The 19,735-nt window shown below is 35.8% G+C and overlaps 1 protein-coding gene across 1 annotated transcript; it reads left to right on the top strand.

Moving 5' to 3' along the window:
- Positions 1-15,798: 15,798 nt before the first annotated feature.
- On the top strand, positions 15,799-18,586 carry LOC122586299 (valine N-monooxygenase 1-like). The gene is made up of 2 exons (XM_043758301.1): positions 15,799-16,722; positions 17,818-18,586. Exons 1-2 carry the CDS (start codon positions 15,808-15,810, stop codon positions 18,448-18,450), a joined length of 1,548 nt encoding a protein of 515 aa, XP_043614236.1. The 5' UTR covers positions 15,799-15,807; the 3' UTR covers positions 18,451-18,586.
- Positions 18,587-19,735: the final 1,149 nt, after the last annotated feature.

Here is a 19,735-nt window from a genome sequence, read left to right as displayed (position 1 = left end):
GTTGCTTGTGGTGTATCCCTTTGACTTTCTCCAGGTACTTGTTGGGAAGTACCTGAAGGGCTGGTTGGGGTACTAGTGTTAGTGGCAATACCAGCAGATGAACTGGTGGGTCCCTCATTATTTTGAGGCCTGCCCAGTTGTCTTTCTGAGTCACATGGTAATGGTGCTTCAGTTTTTGCGAATGCCAGCAATATTCTCTAGGGAATCTGGACCTTATTATCAGTAGAATCAAGGTGATCCAGATTCCTCAACAAGTCTGGGACAAAGTATAGAGACTGGGTGTTTTTATATTTATCTCTGCCCAGAATCAATTTAAAACAGAGAGAGAGAGAGAGAGAGAGAGAAATCGCGAAAAGGGTATGCAAGGACCCCTGTTACCTTTCAACTTAAAGACAAGGCTTCTGAACAGTATGTTGGCAAAATCAACTCTCAGTCCGTTCCACAGGCAGTATGCCATTTCTGCCTGTAAGGAGTTTATCTAGTCCAAACCCCTAGAACTCCCACCCAAATTCAACCAAGTGGACAAAGAAGTACTTCCAGGATGGTAAAAGACCTCTCATTGTCATGGGTCCCTTGGTCTGTAATACCCCTTGCTCAAGTACCTCCTTATTGCCCATATCTAGAAGTACCTGGCGGAAATTGATATTTTGGGATATTACCACTAGAGACTCACCTTGTCTCCAGTAGTTGAGATGAATGGCATCCCTCAACGTGTTTGCAGTGATGGTACACGGGACAGACCCATCCTTTAAGGTGAAGGAGATGGATGAGCCGTCATCGGAATTTGTGGCCATGTACCAGAACTCACACAAGTAGTCATGATACATCTTGTGTGCAAAGAAAAACAATCACCGAGGGGAGAATCACAAAGAAAGGATTGGATTCTCCCAATGAGTGAATCGGCTGATTGTTGCCCTTTCAGACTGGCCATGGCGTTGTTTGGATTTAACTTTATTGATTTAGAATTAATAGGGGCACCAATGGCATGTATAACATTCTCTGATGGAACATAGTCAACTGTGAGCAAGTTCACATCACGAGAACGAGAAGAAGAAGATGATTTGAGAGGTTGGAAACTGAAATTGAGAATTTAGGAATTAGGGTTCTTGATTTATTGAGAAGAGAGAGAAAGGAAGCGATTTTGATGATTGGAGAGTAAATGAGGAGAATATATGTGCGAAGTAAATAAAAAATGTGTTTGGTGGGGGTATATATAGACAACAAAATATCCACTATATATATGAAAATGTATTTTAATCCCCAAATTTTTGAAATCGTTTATTACTTTGATTTTTAGAAAATTTGAAATTCAAAAACATTTAATACCATCTTGTCAAGCATTTAATGCTACGACGGCTGGTATCCCACGCACCCACTACCAGCAACAATCCCCATAAAAAGTGCATCTTTTTATTAAAATGGTTTTGACACGTAATATGACAGTTGGGAGTGGGATAAAACACTCGAGTACCATCACGTGTCACAAATATTGACCAAGTATCCGTACCGTTATGAAAATCTGGTTGACCACCAGTTTGAGATAAGACTAAACGTGTACACTGGAGATTATCTGGTGCCAGTTTCAACTGGAGAGGTTCTCCAGTAGCAGTTTTCAAAACAAAAATAAATTTTAGTCAGTTTCAACTAGAGATCTTTCCAGTTGCATTTTTGAGCAAAAATAAATTTGAGTCATAAAAACATTTTGAGTCTTTTCCCTTTAGAACGATGATCCAGATATCAGTTAGTGCCAGGATAGTATCACAAAGGCATTCGATAGCCTGGCGAGCAAGGATCATCTGGACCTCCTTAACGGGAGAACTTCATCAGTGTCACTGACGCGTTCATAACAAAGTTTCCAATTTCAAGGATTTAGCATTCCCAATTCGCTGATGAGATGTTTAAAAGTTTTTTTATTAAGAGGTTTTGTAAAAAGATCAGCTAATTGTTTATCAGTGGGGATGAAATGAATTTCAATATCTCCTTTCATAACATGATCTCGAATAAAATGATACCTGATGTCAATATGCTTTGTTTTTTAGTGCATCACCGGGTTGTGAGATATAGCAATTGCACTGGTGTTGTCACAAAAGATTGAGGTTCTTGTATATTTCATACCATAATCGAGCAACTGTTTTTTGATCCAAAGATTTTGGGCACAACAACTGGCCGTAGAAATGTACTCTGCCTCTGCAGTTGACATTGAGACTGACGCCTGCTTCTTGCTAGTCCAACTCACCAGTTTCCCCCCTAGGAAGTGACAACCACCAGTTGTAGACTTTCTATCTATCTTACAACCTACATGATCTGAATCTGAATAACCCATTAGATCTAACCCTGGGCCTTTGGGATACCAAAGACCAAGGCTAGGGTACCCTTTCAGGTACCTAAAAATGCGCTTGACAACGTGCAAATGTGATTCATTTGGGTTAGCCTGAAATCTGGCACATAAACATGTTGCAAACATTATATCTGGTCGACTTGCAGTTAAGTACATCAGTGAACCAACCATTCCATGATATTTTTTTTGGTCCACTGGTTTTCCATTTGGGTCAGAATCCAAATTTAAAGGTGCTGCAATGGGTGTATTTTTCGATGGGATTGAATCAAATTTGTATTTTCTTAACAAATATCTGACATATTTTTCTTGGTTAATAAAAATACCATCCATGGTTTGTTTAATTTGTAATCCTAAGAAAAATGTTAATTCACCCATTAAACTCATTTCATACCCAGTTGACATGATTTTTGAAAACTTTTTACACATTGCATCATCAGTTGACCCGAATATAATGTCATCAACATAAATTTGTACCAGCGAGATATTACCTTTTTCTTTCAAGATAAACAAGGTATTATCTATTGCACTTCTTTGAAAACCATTATTAAAAAGATGTTTAGTTAAAGTATCATACCAGGCTCTCGGGGCTTGACGAAGACCATACAAAGCTTTGTTCAGTCTGTATACCCAGTGAGGATGCTTCTCATTAATGAAGCCTGAAGTCTGCATAACATACACTTCTTCTTCCAAAGTTCCATTTAGGAACGCACTTTTGACATCCATCTGGAAGACCTTGAACTGAAGATGGGCTACATAAGCCAAAAATATTCTAATGGCTTTAAGTCTTGCAACTGGAGCAAAAGTTTAATCAAAATCAACACCCTCAGCTTGACAATAACCCTTGGCAACCAATCTAGCTTTGTTTCTCACTACATTGCCATCTTCATCCATCTTGTTTCGGTAGACCCACGTCGTACCAATGGGTTCTTTCTCTAACCCTGGAGGACAAGGAACAAGTTCCCAAACATTGTTCCTTTCGAACTGGTTGAGCTCTTTTTGCATAGCCTCAACCCAGCTTGGATCTGCCATAGCCTCGTCAATCTTCTTTGGTTCAATCAGTGATAAGAAGGTGACGTTCAAGCATTGCTCACTTGTGGCTCTTCTAGTCTGAACCCCACTATCTGGATCTCCAATAATTTGTTCAAGTGGATGAGCTGCTGTCCATTTAGTGTATTGACTAGGTTGATATAGCACAACATCAGTGCAAGTCACCTGGCGATCCTCAACAGTTGTAGCAACTGGAGAAGGATCACCCCAAACTACTTCAACTTCATCATCAGTGTCAATTGGATTGACATCATGATTTTATTCAATTAAAGGCATGTCTTGAGGAACTGGAGAGGTTTGAACTGGTTCTGATGTTGTTTTGGCACGTACATCTGATCCAATCACCAGTTTATGTGGTAAATTGAAACTGATGGAGGGATAAAATGCAGTGTCACAGGAGCTTTTCTTCTATGCAACTGGTTCCAAGTCTTGGTGACTAGAAACATCTTTTGGTGTAGAAACTGATTGATGAACTTGATCAGATACACCAAAATCGACTGGGACAACTGGAGATGAATCAAGGCTTGGTCTTTTATTAATTGCTTCATTTGATTCATCGAATGTGACATAAATTGTCTCATGTACCTTTTGGAGTCTATAGTTATAAACTTTATAGGCCTTTCTTATATCTGAATATCCCACAAAAACACCCTCGTCAGCCTTTGCATCATACTTTCCCAACTGACTAGAATCGTTTAAAATACATTTGGTTTATGATTCCTGAGGACTTCATATGAAGTCTTCCTATGTCTCTTGACATAAACTGACCGATTTTGGGTATGCCAAGCAGTTGCCACCGCTTCAGCCCAAAAACTGGTGGGAAGACCTGATTTAGATAACATACTTCTTGCAGCTTCAATCGATATGCGATTCTTTCTTTCAACCACACCATTTTGTTCTGGAGAGCGAGCTGAAGAGAAGTTTTGAGAAATGCCAGTGTCATTGCAAAATGATTCTAATTCTTTATTTATAAATTCTGTACCATTATCACTTCGCAACTGACACACTTTCTTGGTATACTTGAGTTCAATTCTTTTGATGAGAGAGATGATTTCACCAGGTGCATCACTTTTTGATCTGATGAATACCACCCAACAAAATCTGGTGTATTCATCAACAACAACTAAAGTGTATCGCTTACCAGCTTTAGTTTGAACATTCACTGGACCAAAGAGATCCATATGAAGAGGTTCAGTGATGCTAAAATTTTGCCTGGTCTTGAAACTAGCCATTTTCTTCTTGCCCATCTCACATCCTGGACATGGCTTTTCCTTTTTAAAGGAAATTAAATGTATCCCATCCACCAGTTGTTTTCTAGACAACTTGTTAATACTTTTGAAGTTCAGGTTGGATAACCTTTTATGCCATAGCCAGTTGGTGTTCTCATCAGCCTTGGCATCGAAACAATGCTCTTTTGGAGCTGGTTCCATGTCCATGATGTACACATTACCCTTTCTTGGAGCAATCATCACCACTTTCCAATCCTTGTTAAATATGGTACCTTGAGCAATATCGAACAGTACCTTATATCTATCATCACAAAGTTGACTGACACTTATCAGGTTATATATCAAACCGTTAACAAATGCAACTTTAGTGATCTGGATCTGTCCATGATTGATTATACCATATCCTTTAGTTTTCCCACATCCATCATTACCAAATGTCACTGCCGGTCCATCTTGGACAGTGAACTCTTCCAGCAGGGGCTTACATCCGGTCATAGCCCTGCCAGCTTCGGTGTCCAGATACCAGATATTCTTCTATCAATCGCCCTGCACACCCAAGTAAATAATCAATTATTTTTGTGAACCCATGTTTTCTTGATGGATCCACCAGACTTCTCCTGAGAAGTCTCAGTAGATTGACTTGGGGTTGAACTGGAGGCTAAAACCGGAGTATTATTTCCAGTTTCAGAAGTAAAAACAATTGGTTGTAAAGGAGGGGTTTTAACAACTTGTTTTTCAACTAAAGGAGTCGAAGCTCCTTCCAGATTTTTAATTTTGGAGTTGACTCTCCAGTTTCAACAAAAAGTTGTTTTCTTCAGGCTGTTGACCCTTGGACTTGTGGTCAGTGAATTTTTAGTCTTGGGAGTCTTGGGCTCTTTGGACTTTTGACGCAAAGGAACATCACCAGCTTCCTTTTTAACTGGAGCTTTAGCCTTTTAGCTCCAGTTTTGGCCTCAATAGGGGTGATCTCAATAGATTCAGATTTGGCAAGTGGCATGAGGGCAATCTAGGCCTTAAGCTTCTTATATTTGGCCTCGTAATCATCAAATTTAACAAAACTTGAGACAGGGACCAGTTTGGTTGTTCGACTGACTAGATCTACATTCCTTCATAAAGTGACCTTTCTTACCACACTTATATCAGGTAAGATTGGCTTTATCCAGAGAGTTGGAGCTGGAAGCATTATTGGACCCATTAAATCTATTAAATTTATGCTTAAACCTGTTAAAGGTTTTAGCAATCATGGCGACCAGATCATCAACGTCATTTTCATCACAACCATCACTGAGATTAGTGGTTAGGACAGAGTTCAAGAAGTTATTTAACATCTCCTTCATAGAATGTGGCTGGACATTCTCAGCAGACATTAAAGCAGCACAAGGTTGCCCAGTGAAGCTGGCGACCTTGGAACTCTGAGCATGGTTTATAGCATTTTGCTCAGCCAGTAATATTGCAGCATTATTATCTTCAGTAAATCTGAAAGCTCCATAGAGAGATGCAAGAGTATGGCTATGCAAGGTCTTTCCTTGTCTTAGGACAAGAACCATGTGTGCCCATTTAGATGGTAAAATATCACAAAACTTTTCAAGAAGAATATCCTTATCCTTCTCTACACCCAAGCCTCTCAGTTGGTTAATCAGGCTAGTAAATATGGTGTAGGTACCAGTTAAATTTTCATTGGGAAGAGCAAAGAAGGATTCATACTTCTTGTTTAAAGCAACCTTCCTGGTGGAAATGGTGTCATTTCCTCCTTCAAACTGGAAAACTAATTCATCCCACATTGACTTGGCACTAGGGAACAACACAAGTGTTGGAATTAGTTCTTCAGGAATAGAAACGAGGATCATGTTTTTCAGTTTGGTATCTAGGTCAACCAGTCTGTGATCCTCATCAGACCAATGTTCTTCTGCTTTCTCCCTGGTACCTCTTCTCCCAGTTGGGTCTAGAAGAGGACTTACCCCACTGGACATGGGTATATATGGTTCATCCTTGAGGATTTTCAACATATACCTTTCTATCCCACCAAAATGCAAGAGCATTCTGGCTTTCCATGTACCAAAAGTCTCACTGCTCCCATCAAACTTGGGAACAGGAGTGTTAGATTAATGTACATGGACGTGGCTGGCTCCAGGTTTAGGAGGAGGAGGAGGGTTGGTATTTAAAGGAGTAATAGGTACAGTGTTATTGGGATTAGTTTCATTTTGAGGACCAAAATCATTCTCACCTTTAGTAGACATCTAAGCAGACCTAGGTTATAGAATTGATACAATTCAAAATGCCTGATCTGATACCACTTGTAAGTCCCCACTATTACTAGATGAGTACTGAAGACACCTCTATGTCGATGATGAGTTTACTTTGCAACACGTTCACTGTATCTGGACATGACTAGTTGCAGTGAACAGTGTACCAGGTTAACTGAAAGTTACTTATTAAGGTGACAATACAAATAAGTAAATGCGAAGCAATAATGTAAAACACAAGTAAAGTAAATTGGTGAGACAATATGTAATTTTTCAAGTGTATTTTATTTATAGATTGTTAAATAAAATACAAGGTTGTTGCGGAACCAAGATAATACACGAATGTAAATATCCTAACAACCTATGAAATACAATTGATCTATACTTGGAAATTCTCTTATACAATCGAAACACTTAAAGTTATGAAATGTTCCTTTTAGCGATTGAGAGAATATTGCACAAGTTCACCAACAATATTGCAGATATGTGTGTTTGCAAAGTTGGGAAAATGCTTGTGCAAGGACCTCTATTTATAGTCGAAGGTTGAGCATTGGGATCTCAACTTCGACGTACAAATATGGTTGACAGCACACAAAAGTATTAGTAAATAATTCTTTGTGTGTGTGCTAAATAAAGTAAGACAAAAGTTTACTTTATTCAACCACTCTACATCTTTGCACTTTTATCCATAGACAAGATTATTATCCGGGTAAAAGGATGAAATGTAAAAGGTCCTCCTCGTAATCAGTTTAAAGCTTTGTAAGAGCATTTACACTGGAGTATCTCCAGTTGATTAATCTGATTAGAATGTCAACTGGGCTTCGCTGCCATTGCCATTCTCTTTCTTCCACTTGTTGTCTTCGACTTCAACTGGAATGTCTTTAAATGTTGTTCTTCATATCTCAACTGAAGAAAGTCATCAGTTGCATAAACTGTACATTACAACTGGACTTCAAATATTTCGGACAATTCTTCTCGCTCTTCAGATGCAACAGGAGAGCTCTAGTTTTCAGCAAAACTAGACCTAACATTCCCTTTACGTCTTTACTTGCAATTATCGTGCACCTCACTTGCGACCAATAAATTTCTTTCATAAAATATGTATGATTCTTGGAAAATGGAAATACTCTATGTATTCAAGTTTGCATATTCATTCAATACAGATCGTGTAACATGATTACAACGGTACACTTTAAATAAATTAACGTTACCATATTTAAAATAGTAAAAGTTGACTTTTTATTTCAATGGTTAAGATGAAATTGTGATTTATTTTCAGTGGTTTATATTAAAAGTTATATCTATTTTTTTTCTTTTATTTCTACCAACAATATATATATATATATAATATACGTAATTAAATGCATATACCAAAACAATTAATTTTTCCATCCACAATGAATAATAACAATTATAAAAACTATTAGACAAGAACTTCTAAATATATAAAGGAGAGTTTAGTGGATATTGATCTTGGTTTTATTTATGCTTTTATATTTATAAAATGTTATACATGTAATTATCTCAAACACATACACATTTACGAGCAGAGAACTCGATCAGTGTAGTATAGTTAAGTGATAAGTTACATGGTCGTTTGTATGGACGCTTGCGCTACCTAACTTAATAATATGTGTAATTCTAGCGGTTGTGGGGTTGTCACGATTTCCTATTAAACTAATTAAAACAGAAAAGTAAATAGAAGCCACAACCGCTTATATAGCGAGAGGCTTGGTCTGAAAATTGTTTGAAAAAACAAATAACAGTAGTTAAATTAAAATACTTATTTGCATCTCCGATCTCATGGTACAACCAAATATCATTCTAACTACTTGCTAGACTGTTGAAAACTTAATCACGGCTCAGATTCTCATTAGATTCACTTTGCCTAGGTAAATAGTGCTGCACCTAGACTCACACTACTCTATAAACAAATTCTCGTTAGATTTATTGTTTAAGCATTAATTACCTAAAGTTTGTGTTACTAGTTCATCTTTAAGTTACCTGGCTCTTAAGCCATGACCAGATAATAATTATCTCCGATGACCATAGTGCTCGTTTCCAAGTCACTGGCTCGCGCCTGACATTGTTAAGCATCATGTTCTATTCATCCTAAATACTATGGTTCTGGATCCCTCGGTTACAAGTGAATTACCTTTTACATCTAGTTATAGACCGACTAATGTTTTCCATCCTTATGTATTAATCCTAGTGTATGACTATAGACCGATCATCAAATTAAATCAATACATGCATATATAGAACCAATAATAATATGAAGAACTAGTAAAACATGGATCTATGATAAACATTAAAACACACTCCAACAGATCTAACAAATAAAGTAAAATAGATAAAACGTCTACATGATCACATTGATCCAAACAAGTATTCAGCCTACTAGCCTAACATTATTAAAGGAATAACAAAGTCTGAAAAGATGAAAAACATTGTTTACCAACTGAAAGTAAAGTAAAATAGTATATCTAGGTTGAGGATAAAGATCGGAAAGTGTGAAGCTCCAAAACCTCCTTGGAATCTGCAAAGTCGACCTAGTGTTGAATATGGGCGGCTAGGGCTGCTGAATCGGCGCTCTCTTAGGGTTTTGAGGGTTGCTTTGACTTAAATAGAAATGTAAGTCGATTGTTGGTCTGGGCCGCCCAATGGCACTGGCAAGGCGCTGGGTTGGGTTATTTTAGAACCAATATTTAATTAAGACCATTAGGACCAAATTTTAACCATTCATTTTTCTCCCTTTCCTCAAATCTCAAATTCCGTTTTCCAAAATTCGGCGACATCTCAAGTGACATTTCTGGCGAGAATCCATTTTGTTTTCAGGTGGATACGGTACGGGCGTCACCCTCTTTCGTTCTAAAGGGTTGTCACCAGACGCATATGGGAATCATTTTGATTTGATGGGCGGCGATACAATAGATGGTGGCGGTTTGATACGGTACGGTCGTAGCCTTTGCTGCCGGCGCTGGCCCGGTAGCTGAGGTGGTCGGAGATGATGGTGGTGGCGGTGATTGTCTCGTCGGAAAAGAAGGAAGGAGGAGGAGGAGGAGGATGAGGTGGTCGGAGATGATGGTGATGGTCGGAGAAGAAGGTGGTGGCTAAAGAGGAAGGACGGGGGAAGAGAGATTGTGAGGGGAAAAAATGAATGATTGTATAGGAAATCTGGTTGGCTTCATATTTCAGTTCCCTGAACTTCACTCTTGTAAGAAGAAGAAGACTATCTAAATGGCGTAGCACAGTAGCAATATTACGAGATCGAAGACTAGAGCATTCATCAGTACTCCAATATTTATCACAAAAACAATACTAGTAACCATCTCTGGTTAGACCATCTCAGTGACAACTTCAGAAGCATCAGCAATATGTCCTTGTAACTGGTACATAGAGACCTCTAATAAGAATAGTCATTAAATAGAGTTCAACTACTACTATGTGTCGGAACATCTTCTCCTTCCACGATCTAAAATCCTCATATTTGAATCTTGGGAGTATAGAGACGTACTTGAAGTCTCTGGTACTAACCAGAGTAGGCACATGAGCCATTTTGGGAAAAGATAATAAAGAAATTAGTAGATATTTAAAAGTTTCTGGACAAAAACAAATATATAAACAAAAAATTAACTAATAAATTTGCAAACTTTTATCAGATCTATTTCACTGTTTCTAAACACCGCCTTGATACCAATTGAAAGTCTCAAGTTTGCAATACTATGTAATTAAACAATTAATGAAAATTACTTAAAATAAAGAAACAATACTGTAAACAGGTTTAATCATATAATGTATTGTTAAACAGTGAATACACGATCTGGATTAATCTTGAACATAAAAGAACATATACTAACTATACTTGTCAAATTATTGACACACAAAAAACTTAACAACTTATAACTTGTGTAAATGAATACACACACTAAGTGAAATACAATATGGCACGCACCAACCAGTGAACAGTAAGGCAATGTGTTGTCTTATAGAGTAATAGAGAGATAATAACATGTGCCAGCCCATAGATGTTGACACTTGTAAGATTTTTGATCATCTATTTGTAACACCCCGCTAAAGCGGAATATACGGGATGCACAGATAAGTACAATTGCACACAGTACAAGTTCCAACACAGCCAATAACATTAAAAGAAAGAAGCAGTATGATAGTTATTACAGAACATGGGATATACCCAGAATAGTCAATAATCAGAAGACAAAACAATTGTCTTTAAGTACCAAGTCTGAACTGAACAAGCAAAGGAAAAGTCTTCGCAGCTTCTGATCTTGAACGCTCGAACAATCGCCAAATGAATGAGCTTAAGAGAGGAAGACTCCTATGCTAAAGATCTACTTAGTCTAGCCTGAAAAGCATGTAAGTTCAAAAAGGTCAACTACGAAAGTAGTTGGTGAGATTCACTCAAAATACAAGTTAATATACATATTAATGATATGTAGAATAAGAACAAGGTTTTTAGATCTGTACATTTAGCAAAAGTGCTTTGTAATAGTAAGAACAGTACAAGAACAAATAATGAACTATGAATGTATTGTCACTGCTAATCCGATTGGCCAGAACTGAACTGTAATGTAAAGATATGCTCATATTATTCAAGTATGTCAAGTAAGATCTAGATCAGAACAAGAACAAGTAATATGCATCCTCCAGAACTGCGGAGAATGAGGGTGGACCTACCCTAAATAGCGCTGTCCATAATTACCTACGGTTTAATCCCTGAACTGTGGGATGTGAATTGATAGCAGTGAACAAGAACTGAACAAGTACAAATAAGAACTAGAACATGAAATGAACAAGTACAGTAATATAAATGTATTTAAGGATCTTGCCCATTCAAGAACTTAAATACTCTTTTAAACAGTTAAAAATCATATCATAAGTATCTCATAAGTTCATATAATAGTACGTAAAATAGTTCAAGAACATATGTACAAGTACGAAATAGTTTTCATGCTTTTCAGTCCCCGATAAAAGAACTTGATCAAAATGTACGAAAGGGGATTAGTGAACTCACAGTGATCTGGTACAAGCACAGTTTATAAGCACAGAGAACAAGCAGAGAGATAGATAGGTTATATCTATCAAAATCCAAGCACGTCTTGATGGAAGCCTAAGTACATGTCATTGATCATAAATAAGTACGTATATTAGTTCATGTGATTAATTATTCACTGAAATGTCCTTGATGAACTGATGATTTGGTCTTTGATGATCTTTGAACGTTTTCACTCAAAGGAGTTTGAATGAACTTTAAGTACTCGAACTGGACTCGATCTGAACGTCTTTGAACACACACACATATGTAATTATAATGTGAATGAGTTGAACATGTCCTTAATTATGATCTTTAGCTTTAAGAACTTAGTTTGATTGCTCGTAGAACTTGCAATTTAGTGATTAAGATGATTCACGTCTTTAATGTACTTGGTCAAGAGTTTAGCAATGCCTTAGCTAGGAACTGGTCTAGTGTTTAAGTACGAGATCGTTTTGGTAGAATATTAGGGTCAAGGTCGTCCTAGGCTCAGCAAGATCGTCCTAGGTTATTAGCACAAGATCGTCCCATCTCAAGGACCAAGATCATTCTGGTTACTAGGTCAAGATTGTTTCAGGTTCAAGCTAGGTCAAGATCTTTTCTTGTTCAAGCTAGGTCAAGATCATTTCATGTTCAAGCTAGGTCAAGATCGTTTTATGTTCAAGCTAGGTCAAGATCGTTTCATGTTCAAGCTAGGTCAAGATCGTTTCATGTTCAAGCTAGGTCAAGATCATTTCAAGGTTTAAAGAAAACGAACAAGGACAAGGGTACAAGGTCTATTCTAGTTCAAGAACAAGTGTTTGAGCAAAACCGATCCAAAGGATTAGTTACCCAAGAAGTACATGGTTCCCAACCACAACAACGAAACAACATCACAACACAACACGAGATCAAACGAGCAAACACGAAGGAGTGCAAGATGGCAGCCCTAGGACGGTCTTGGGATCAAGAGCGTCCTAGTGCTTCAAGAACAAGATCGTCCAACACCTCAAGAACAGGCACGAGTTCGACAATAAGGCCTAGATCGATTTCAGAACATGGTTGGACATTGCACAAGCACATATACACACAATAACATTATCTATTAACACCATTACTAGTTTTCAAGATCAAATATCACATGAACAAGTTGTGACTTCAAGAACAAGTTGTACCTTCATATTCAAAAATGGGTTTTGTAGAATAAAGCATGTTATGACCCAAATTTGTTCACACAAATGTTATTAAACACATTTAAACACAAACCTATTAACTATTAACACGATTTTCATTCAAAAATTGGACCAAATCATAAAGAACATGAACTTGAAAAAGTACACTTTTAATTTGATCAAAAACTCATCAAATGTTGTTGTTACCTGAGAAATGATTCAAGAAATATGTTTTGATTATCACAAGGATGCTAAAAGTACAAATGATTTCGATTTAACAATCCAAAATCAAGAGATGCTCTTGTGTGGGTTTTAAGGTGTTTTTGTGTGTGTTTTAGTGAGAGAGGTGAAAGATGAAAGAAGATGAATAGTGTTGTTTTCTCTCTCTAGGGTTTTCCATTCTTTTCTATTTATACATTCCCATAATAAATGAACTCAATAAATGCAAGGACTATTTGCGAACATTTTGAACTAGAACTTTTATAAACACGAACGTTTACGAACCGAACTTAATATTTCATCGTACTTAATCATAAACTCGTCATATACACCAAGATTTAAGATCAAATTGACCTTCATATAAGCATATAATTTGATCTAACGCATGTCAAGAACTTAAATAAATTGAACTGGCTAGCCGTTCTAATGGCGAAAGTACGATTCAAAGGACTTATTTAGAACATTTCTAATACGGTAGTTACACTATTGGTGTTTAAGTCTGGTACACAGACTTCTCTGTCTTCATCCTTGTTTGTTTCCAAATAGGGTTTGAAAGAGAAGCTTCAAGGTACCAATTTAGTACAAGGTTTACATGTCTTTGTACTTCTTGATTGACACCTGTCCTTGGGGACCATTCTTTTACTCTTCATTACCCCCCCCCCCCCCCCACACACACAATTGACTTACAAACTATGTGGTGAATCATCGAAGTTATCTTTATTATGAGGATTAATTTCCCATTGTTAAGGAGTCGTTGACAACTTCAACGCTGAGTCTCCTCAACGTGTTCATGACTCAACCATTTAATATAGTGGTGTAACCACCTGGTATTAGATCATGCGTGTGGGCCGTGTTATCGTACCCTTGGTCTTCATCGAACCACTAACAAACTAACACGTTGTTTAAAAAAAAAAAAAGGTGGTGGTGATTATTTCTTTATTATGAAATTATAGCAAAATTGTATATGTAGACTAGGTTGGAGATGACACAAAGACATAATTTTGAGCCATAAAACTTTTATGTTTACATATTATTTAATTATCATTGTATACATTTTACATTGTTATAAACAAAAATTATTTAGAAAATAATTTATATACATATGTGTATATATTACGAGGGTTGTGTCATGTATCTAAGCAATCTAGTTTAAGTATAGGATCTCTCACATGATAATTTTATAATCTAAGAAAAACATGGGTAGTTAATCTTTTATTTATTGTAAAATAAATATTAATATGCGAGAAGATTATATACCTAGTTTAGATACATGACAATTACACCATTTCTTTTCCTTATATAATTTATATTGTATATAGAAACCTGGTCCGACCATATATTGTAATACCAGTTTGGTGTTCAGTCCATTTTTGCAAACATTGATAGATATACATGTTTTCATATTATTAAAACAATTTTAATTTGTTTGTTGAAAAGTTGGTGAAATAAAAAACAAAATGAAAACCAAAGAAGAATACTTTACATTTTTATGTTACCGTATATGTATAGACGACAAAAAGAAGATGATGGATAAAAGAAGGCTAATTTAAAAAAAAATAAAAGTGCTTTTCATCATTTTAAATTTATTTTTAAAATTTTTTTTTATTTTTTGAATGTTCGCGTCACAGGACGGCTAGCCGTTACATCCATACGGGTAGGTAGTCACTAGCGATCGATCCACGAAGTCAGGGAACCACTGGAAAGGAAAACCCTTAATTAAACCGCTAAAGAAGGCACGACATTAATAATTACTTAAAATAGTTAGACAAGGTTAGTGGGTTAGACTAATATCACTACATTTTAAAATCATAAGATTAAAGATTTGAGAAATTTTAAAGTTTGGACAAAATAAAGAATTGGTATATCTATCACATGGACAAGAAACATAATCCATTCGTTAAAATATTTTCTTGTGAAATGTGATTATGTTTGAAAATCAACTATTTTTGTTTAAAAAAATAAACTTTTCACTATAAATAAATATGAATTATTATTTTAATTTTTTTATAATGGCGTGGATCATTTGATCGTAACAATGGATCTAGCTCCTTCACCTTCAATTCCTAGTAGGAGGAGAAATCTCCAATAAATCGCCCGAAGGCACGACATTTAATTGAGATAAAACCTTGCCCTCTTTGCAGGACTCAAACCTGCTTTACTAAAGGACTTTATTTGTGAAATACGTACCTTGAAATGTCATTTCTATGTATCGAACTCGAGACTTGCAACATGAAAAGCTGATGTTCAACCATTAAACTATAAAACGTGAATTATTACGTATTATTAAACAAACTCCATCTCAAAAATAGTCCAAGTCACTCTTTTTAAACAATGGAATACATTATTCGAAGATATGAACATGTGTTCTACTAAAAATAAAATAATAATAATAATAATAATAATAATTAGGAAATGCATTATTTGGGGATGGGCTTGAGTACTATAAAGACAACACCAACATGTAGTATATCACAACCTAAAACAATATTTTCATTAAACAAAATTGTTGACACAAAAATTGTCAACAATGACCATGCAACCCTCCATTATCATGGGCATCATCTTTTTCTTCCTGTTTATCGCGAAGCTTGTTAAAAAGAAAATTTCAACTAAATCTTACCAACTACCACCTGGCCCAAACCCTCTTCCCTTTCTTGGTTCCATGATCCAATTACTTCAAAACAAACCCATCTTTAGATGGATTCACAAGCTCATGGACGATTACAACTCCCCGATCATTTGCCTTCATCTAGGTCCATCAACCCATGTCATTGCAGTATCTTGCCCAACTATTGCATGTGAGTTTCTCAAAACACAAGATGAAGTATTCGCTTCGAGGCCAGCAACCATATCAGCTTATTTGATAAGTAACAACTATCGTGCAACCATCATGTCTCCTTTAGGAGACCAATGGAAAATGATGAAAGGAATCGTGAATGACAACATGCTCTCATCATGGGCTCACAAATGGCTCCAACCAAAACGAGATGAAGAAGCTAATCACTTGCTTTGCTACATAAGCAATCAAATTCAAAAAGGAGCACTCGTTAACATTCGAATTGCAAGCCAACATTTTTGTGCAAATGTGATCAAGAAGTTGATATTTGGGAAAAGATTCTTCGGGGAAGGACATGAAGATGGAGGTCCAGGTGTTGAAGATATTGAACATATCTCCGCTCTTTTTACCATCCTAAGGTATCTTTATGGGTTTTCCATCTCTAATTATTTCCCATGGTTGAGAGGGAGAATAGAACTTGACGGCCATGACAAGATCATGAGGGATGCCATTAAAATTGTTCAAAAGTATCATGATCCCTTGATCGATGAGCGAATACAAGCATGGAAAAAGGGAGCTAGAAATGAAGTGAAGGATCTACTTGATAAACTAATAACACTTGACAATCCAAAACTTACACCTGAGGAGATTAAAGCCCAAATTCTTGTAAGTCTTGCTACATCTATATACTTATATATATATACATATATAAAAGCTTAACTCAAAATTCTATATGCTATACATTTGAGAACGTGATGAAGATTGAACAACTGGATTCTTTTTTCTTTTCCAGATTTATTTTGGATTTATATATTAATTAGATATAGATCAATATTTTTTACGAACCCAGGTATACTTGGCACGTTATGTAAAGACGTAGGAAGTCTGGGATCGATAGATGCTTTATGTTACAAATTTACTTTTTTGTTTATTGATTTAAAAATATGGATTTTGCACAATTAATTATATACTCTATATAGGGATAAAAGAGATCTCTATGTTGGTTAACACGGTTTTATATAAGCGAGATTATGAATTTAAATGTTGTAGAGTATGGTTTTGGATCATGCATTATTTACACAAGAAAAACATATTTTTAACTTTCTAAAAAAAAGATTATTGTAATGAGAATTTCACACATTTGGGTTTTTATATAAAAACTTTGGTGGCAACTACTACTTTTCCCCTTTAAGGTTTCTTTTTTATTTTCATTTTACGCTTTTAATAGTTTTTTTTCCTATTACTTAATTATTTGATCTTCGGTATCTTCAAGTTCATTGAAATGAACACAACTGATAAATATTTGATCTTGTGTTACAAATGTTTGTGTCCATGTTTTATTGTTTGGATGTTGGTGGAGTTCTCCCAACACTATCAAAAATAACTATAAATGGGAAAGAAATTCACAAAACATTAGCTCTTGCAACAACTAGCCAAATTACAAGGATAACATATATAACCACTATTAGAAAAATGGTACAATTTATCATAATTTGTGGCCCAAATTATTTTTATCCCAACTTGAGACGAACTGGTGGAATATATTTCTTATAATTTTGATATACAACTGGTGGAAAGCCTAGGATTTATTAATATAACATAGAAATTTTAAAAAATTCTTCTTACAATGTATATTACACATTCAAGGTTATTTTACTCTTCATGTTGCTTAATTTTCTACTTTGTTCAAATATAGTTTATTAGGTATGATTATCTGATTTCTATTCATTATTTTAATTTGTTCTTACTTTGCATATATAGGAGCTAATGATTGCCACAATCGATAACCCTTCTAATGCAGTAGAATGGGTGATGGCAGAAATGATGAAAGAACCTTTGATCCTAAAACGAGCTGTTCAAGAGATTGACAATGTTGTTGGTTGCAACCGGCTTGTTGAAGAGTACGATGTTCCCCAACTTAATTACATAAAATCATGTATCAAGGAGTCCTTCAGGCTACATCCTTATGCACCCTTCAACGTTCCACATCTCGCACTCAAGGATACTATTGTGGCTGGTTACTTCATACCCAAGGGTAGTCATGTACTACTTAGTAGACTCGGGTTGGGAAGGAATCCTAATGTGTGGAATGATCCAATGAGGTTTGATCCAGATCGTCATCTAGGGATGGCTGGAAAACAAGTGGCTCTTTCTGATCATGAGTTGAGGATACTCTCATTTAGCACAGGGAAACGTGGTTGTCCAGGAGTGGTTTTAGGAACCACCATCACTACAATGTTGCTAGCTAGAATGATTCAAGGGTTCAAATGGGAGACACCACATAATGAGCCACAAGTTAAACTTATTGAAAATCATGATAATCTTCTCTTGGCTGAGCCACTTATCGTTGTTGCTAAGCCTCGACTCCCACAACAAATCTACCCTACAATTTGAAGAAGTTGAGCAATAAGTATGCCTAAATAATTATTGCATTTTAAGTTATTGTTCCTTTTGATTTTAGCGTGCAACTTTATTTTCTTATGTTAAGTTAGAGAGTGGAATAAAGAAAATATTCTTATAAATAACTAGTTGTGATGTATTGTGAAACTCTAATGTCGCTCCTTCGATATGAGTTCTGAATAAGAATGTGATAAGGATGACTCTTGATTTTCTGTAATCAATAATATTCTTCTGGATAGATTTTATTCTAAATATTGTTCCTTTTATTTAAATTTTATTCTTTTGGCTTCGTATGTATACCACCAAGTCCCCCAAATCCATAATTCATGTGTATAAAATATAAATATATATATATATTTTAGACATATGAATTCTGATTTATATAGTTGATCAACAGTGATATTTAATACTACTATTAATGGATAACTGAAAGTCCCTTGTTTACACGGTTTATATAATTTAACAACTAATGTAACTTACTTAACAATAGAAGATAGAAAAGTAAATAAGTTTAATCATATGTATAATTGATTAAACAAAGAAAACTGGTCGGATTACAATGAAAGAAAAAGAGAAAATGTTGTTAAGTTTTTTGACACACTAAAAACTTAACAATTTACAATTGATGCAAAACACACTAAGTGTAAAATGTGGAACACACCAACAACTTTGCGGCTAGGTCAAGTGATGCCTTATATAGGCAGAGAAGAGGTATCACTAGACAACCCAATAGATGTTGGCACATGAAGATTGTCAACCATCTATTGGTGGTCAAGCCAGATCTGCAGGAATCTGTTTCACCATCTTTTTTTTTTCCAAATCGGGTATGAAGGAGAAACACCAAGGTACCATTTTGGTACAAAGTCAAATGTCTTCATTCTGCTTAATCAACACGTGTCCTTGGGGACCAGCCTTCTTATCTTCATTTTCCCGTTTATGTTTGACTTACCAAACTAGGCGGTGAGTCATTGAACTTATCCTTTTACTCGAAGATAATTGAGGATCGCTGAGAGCTCGCTGATAAGATCACTCGCTGAATCTCTCAGCGAATCCATGACTCAACAATAACCCATTAAAAGTTACGGATAATTCCGGGAGTAACGTTTACTCGAAGATCATAATTGTATTATTTTCTTTATTGAATAAAGCAAATTCTTGAATTGACTATAGAACGAATCATGTTAGTATTTTTTGGCACTTATATTGTCAGGTATTTATGTTTATATACTATTCATGTATAATATTCATATTTGTTGTGTATTTTCACGTAACCTTGTTA

The sequence above is a fragment of the Erigeron canadensis genome, chromosome 2 (assembly GCF_010389155.1).
Source record: "Erigeron canadensis isolate Cc75 chromosome 2, C_canadensis_v1, whole genome shotgun sequence".
Taxonomy (NCBI): domain Eukaryota; kingdom Viridiplantae; phylum Streptophyta; class Magnoliopsida; order Asterales; family Asteraceae; genus Erigeron; species Erigeron canadensis.
This window is presented reverse-complemented; position numbering and strand designations above follow the sequence as displayed.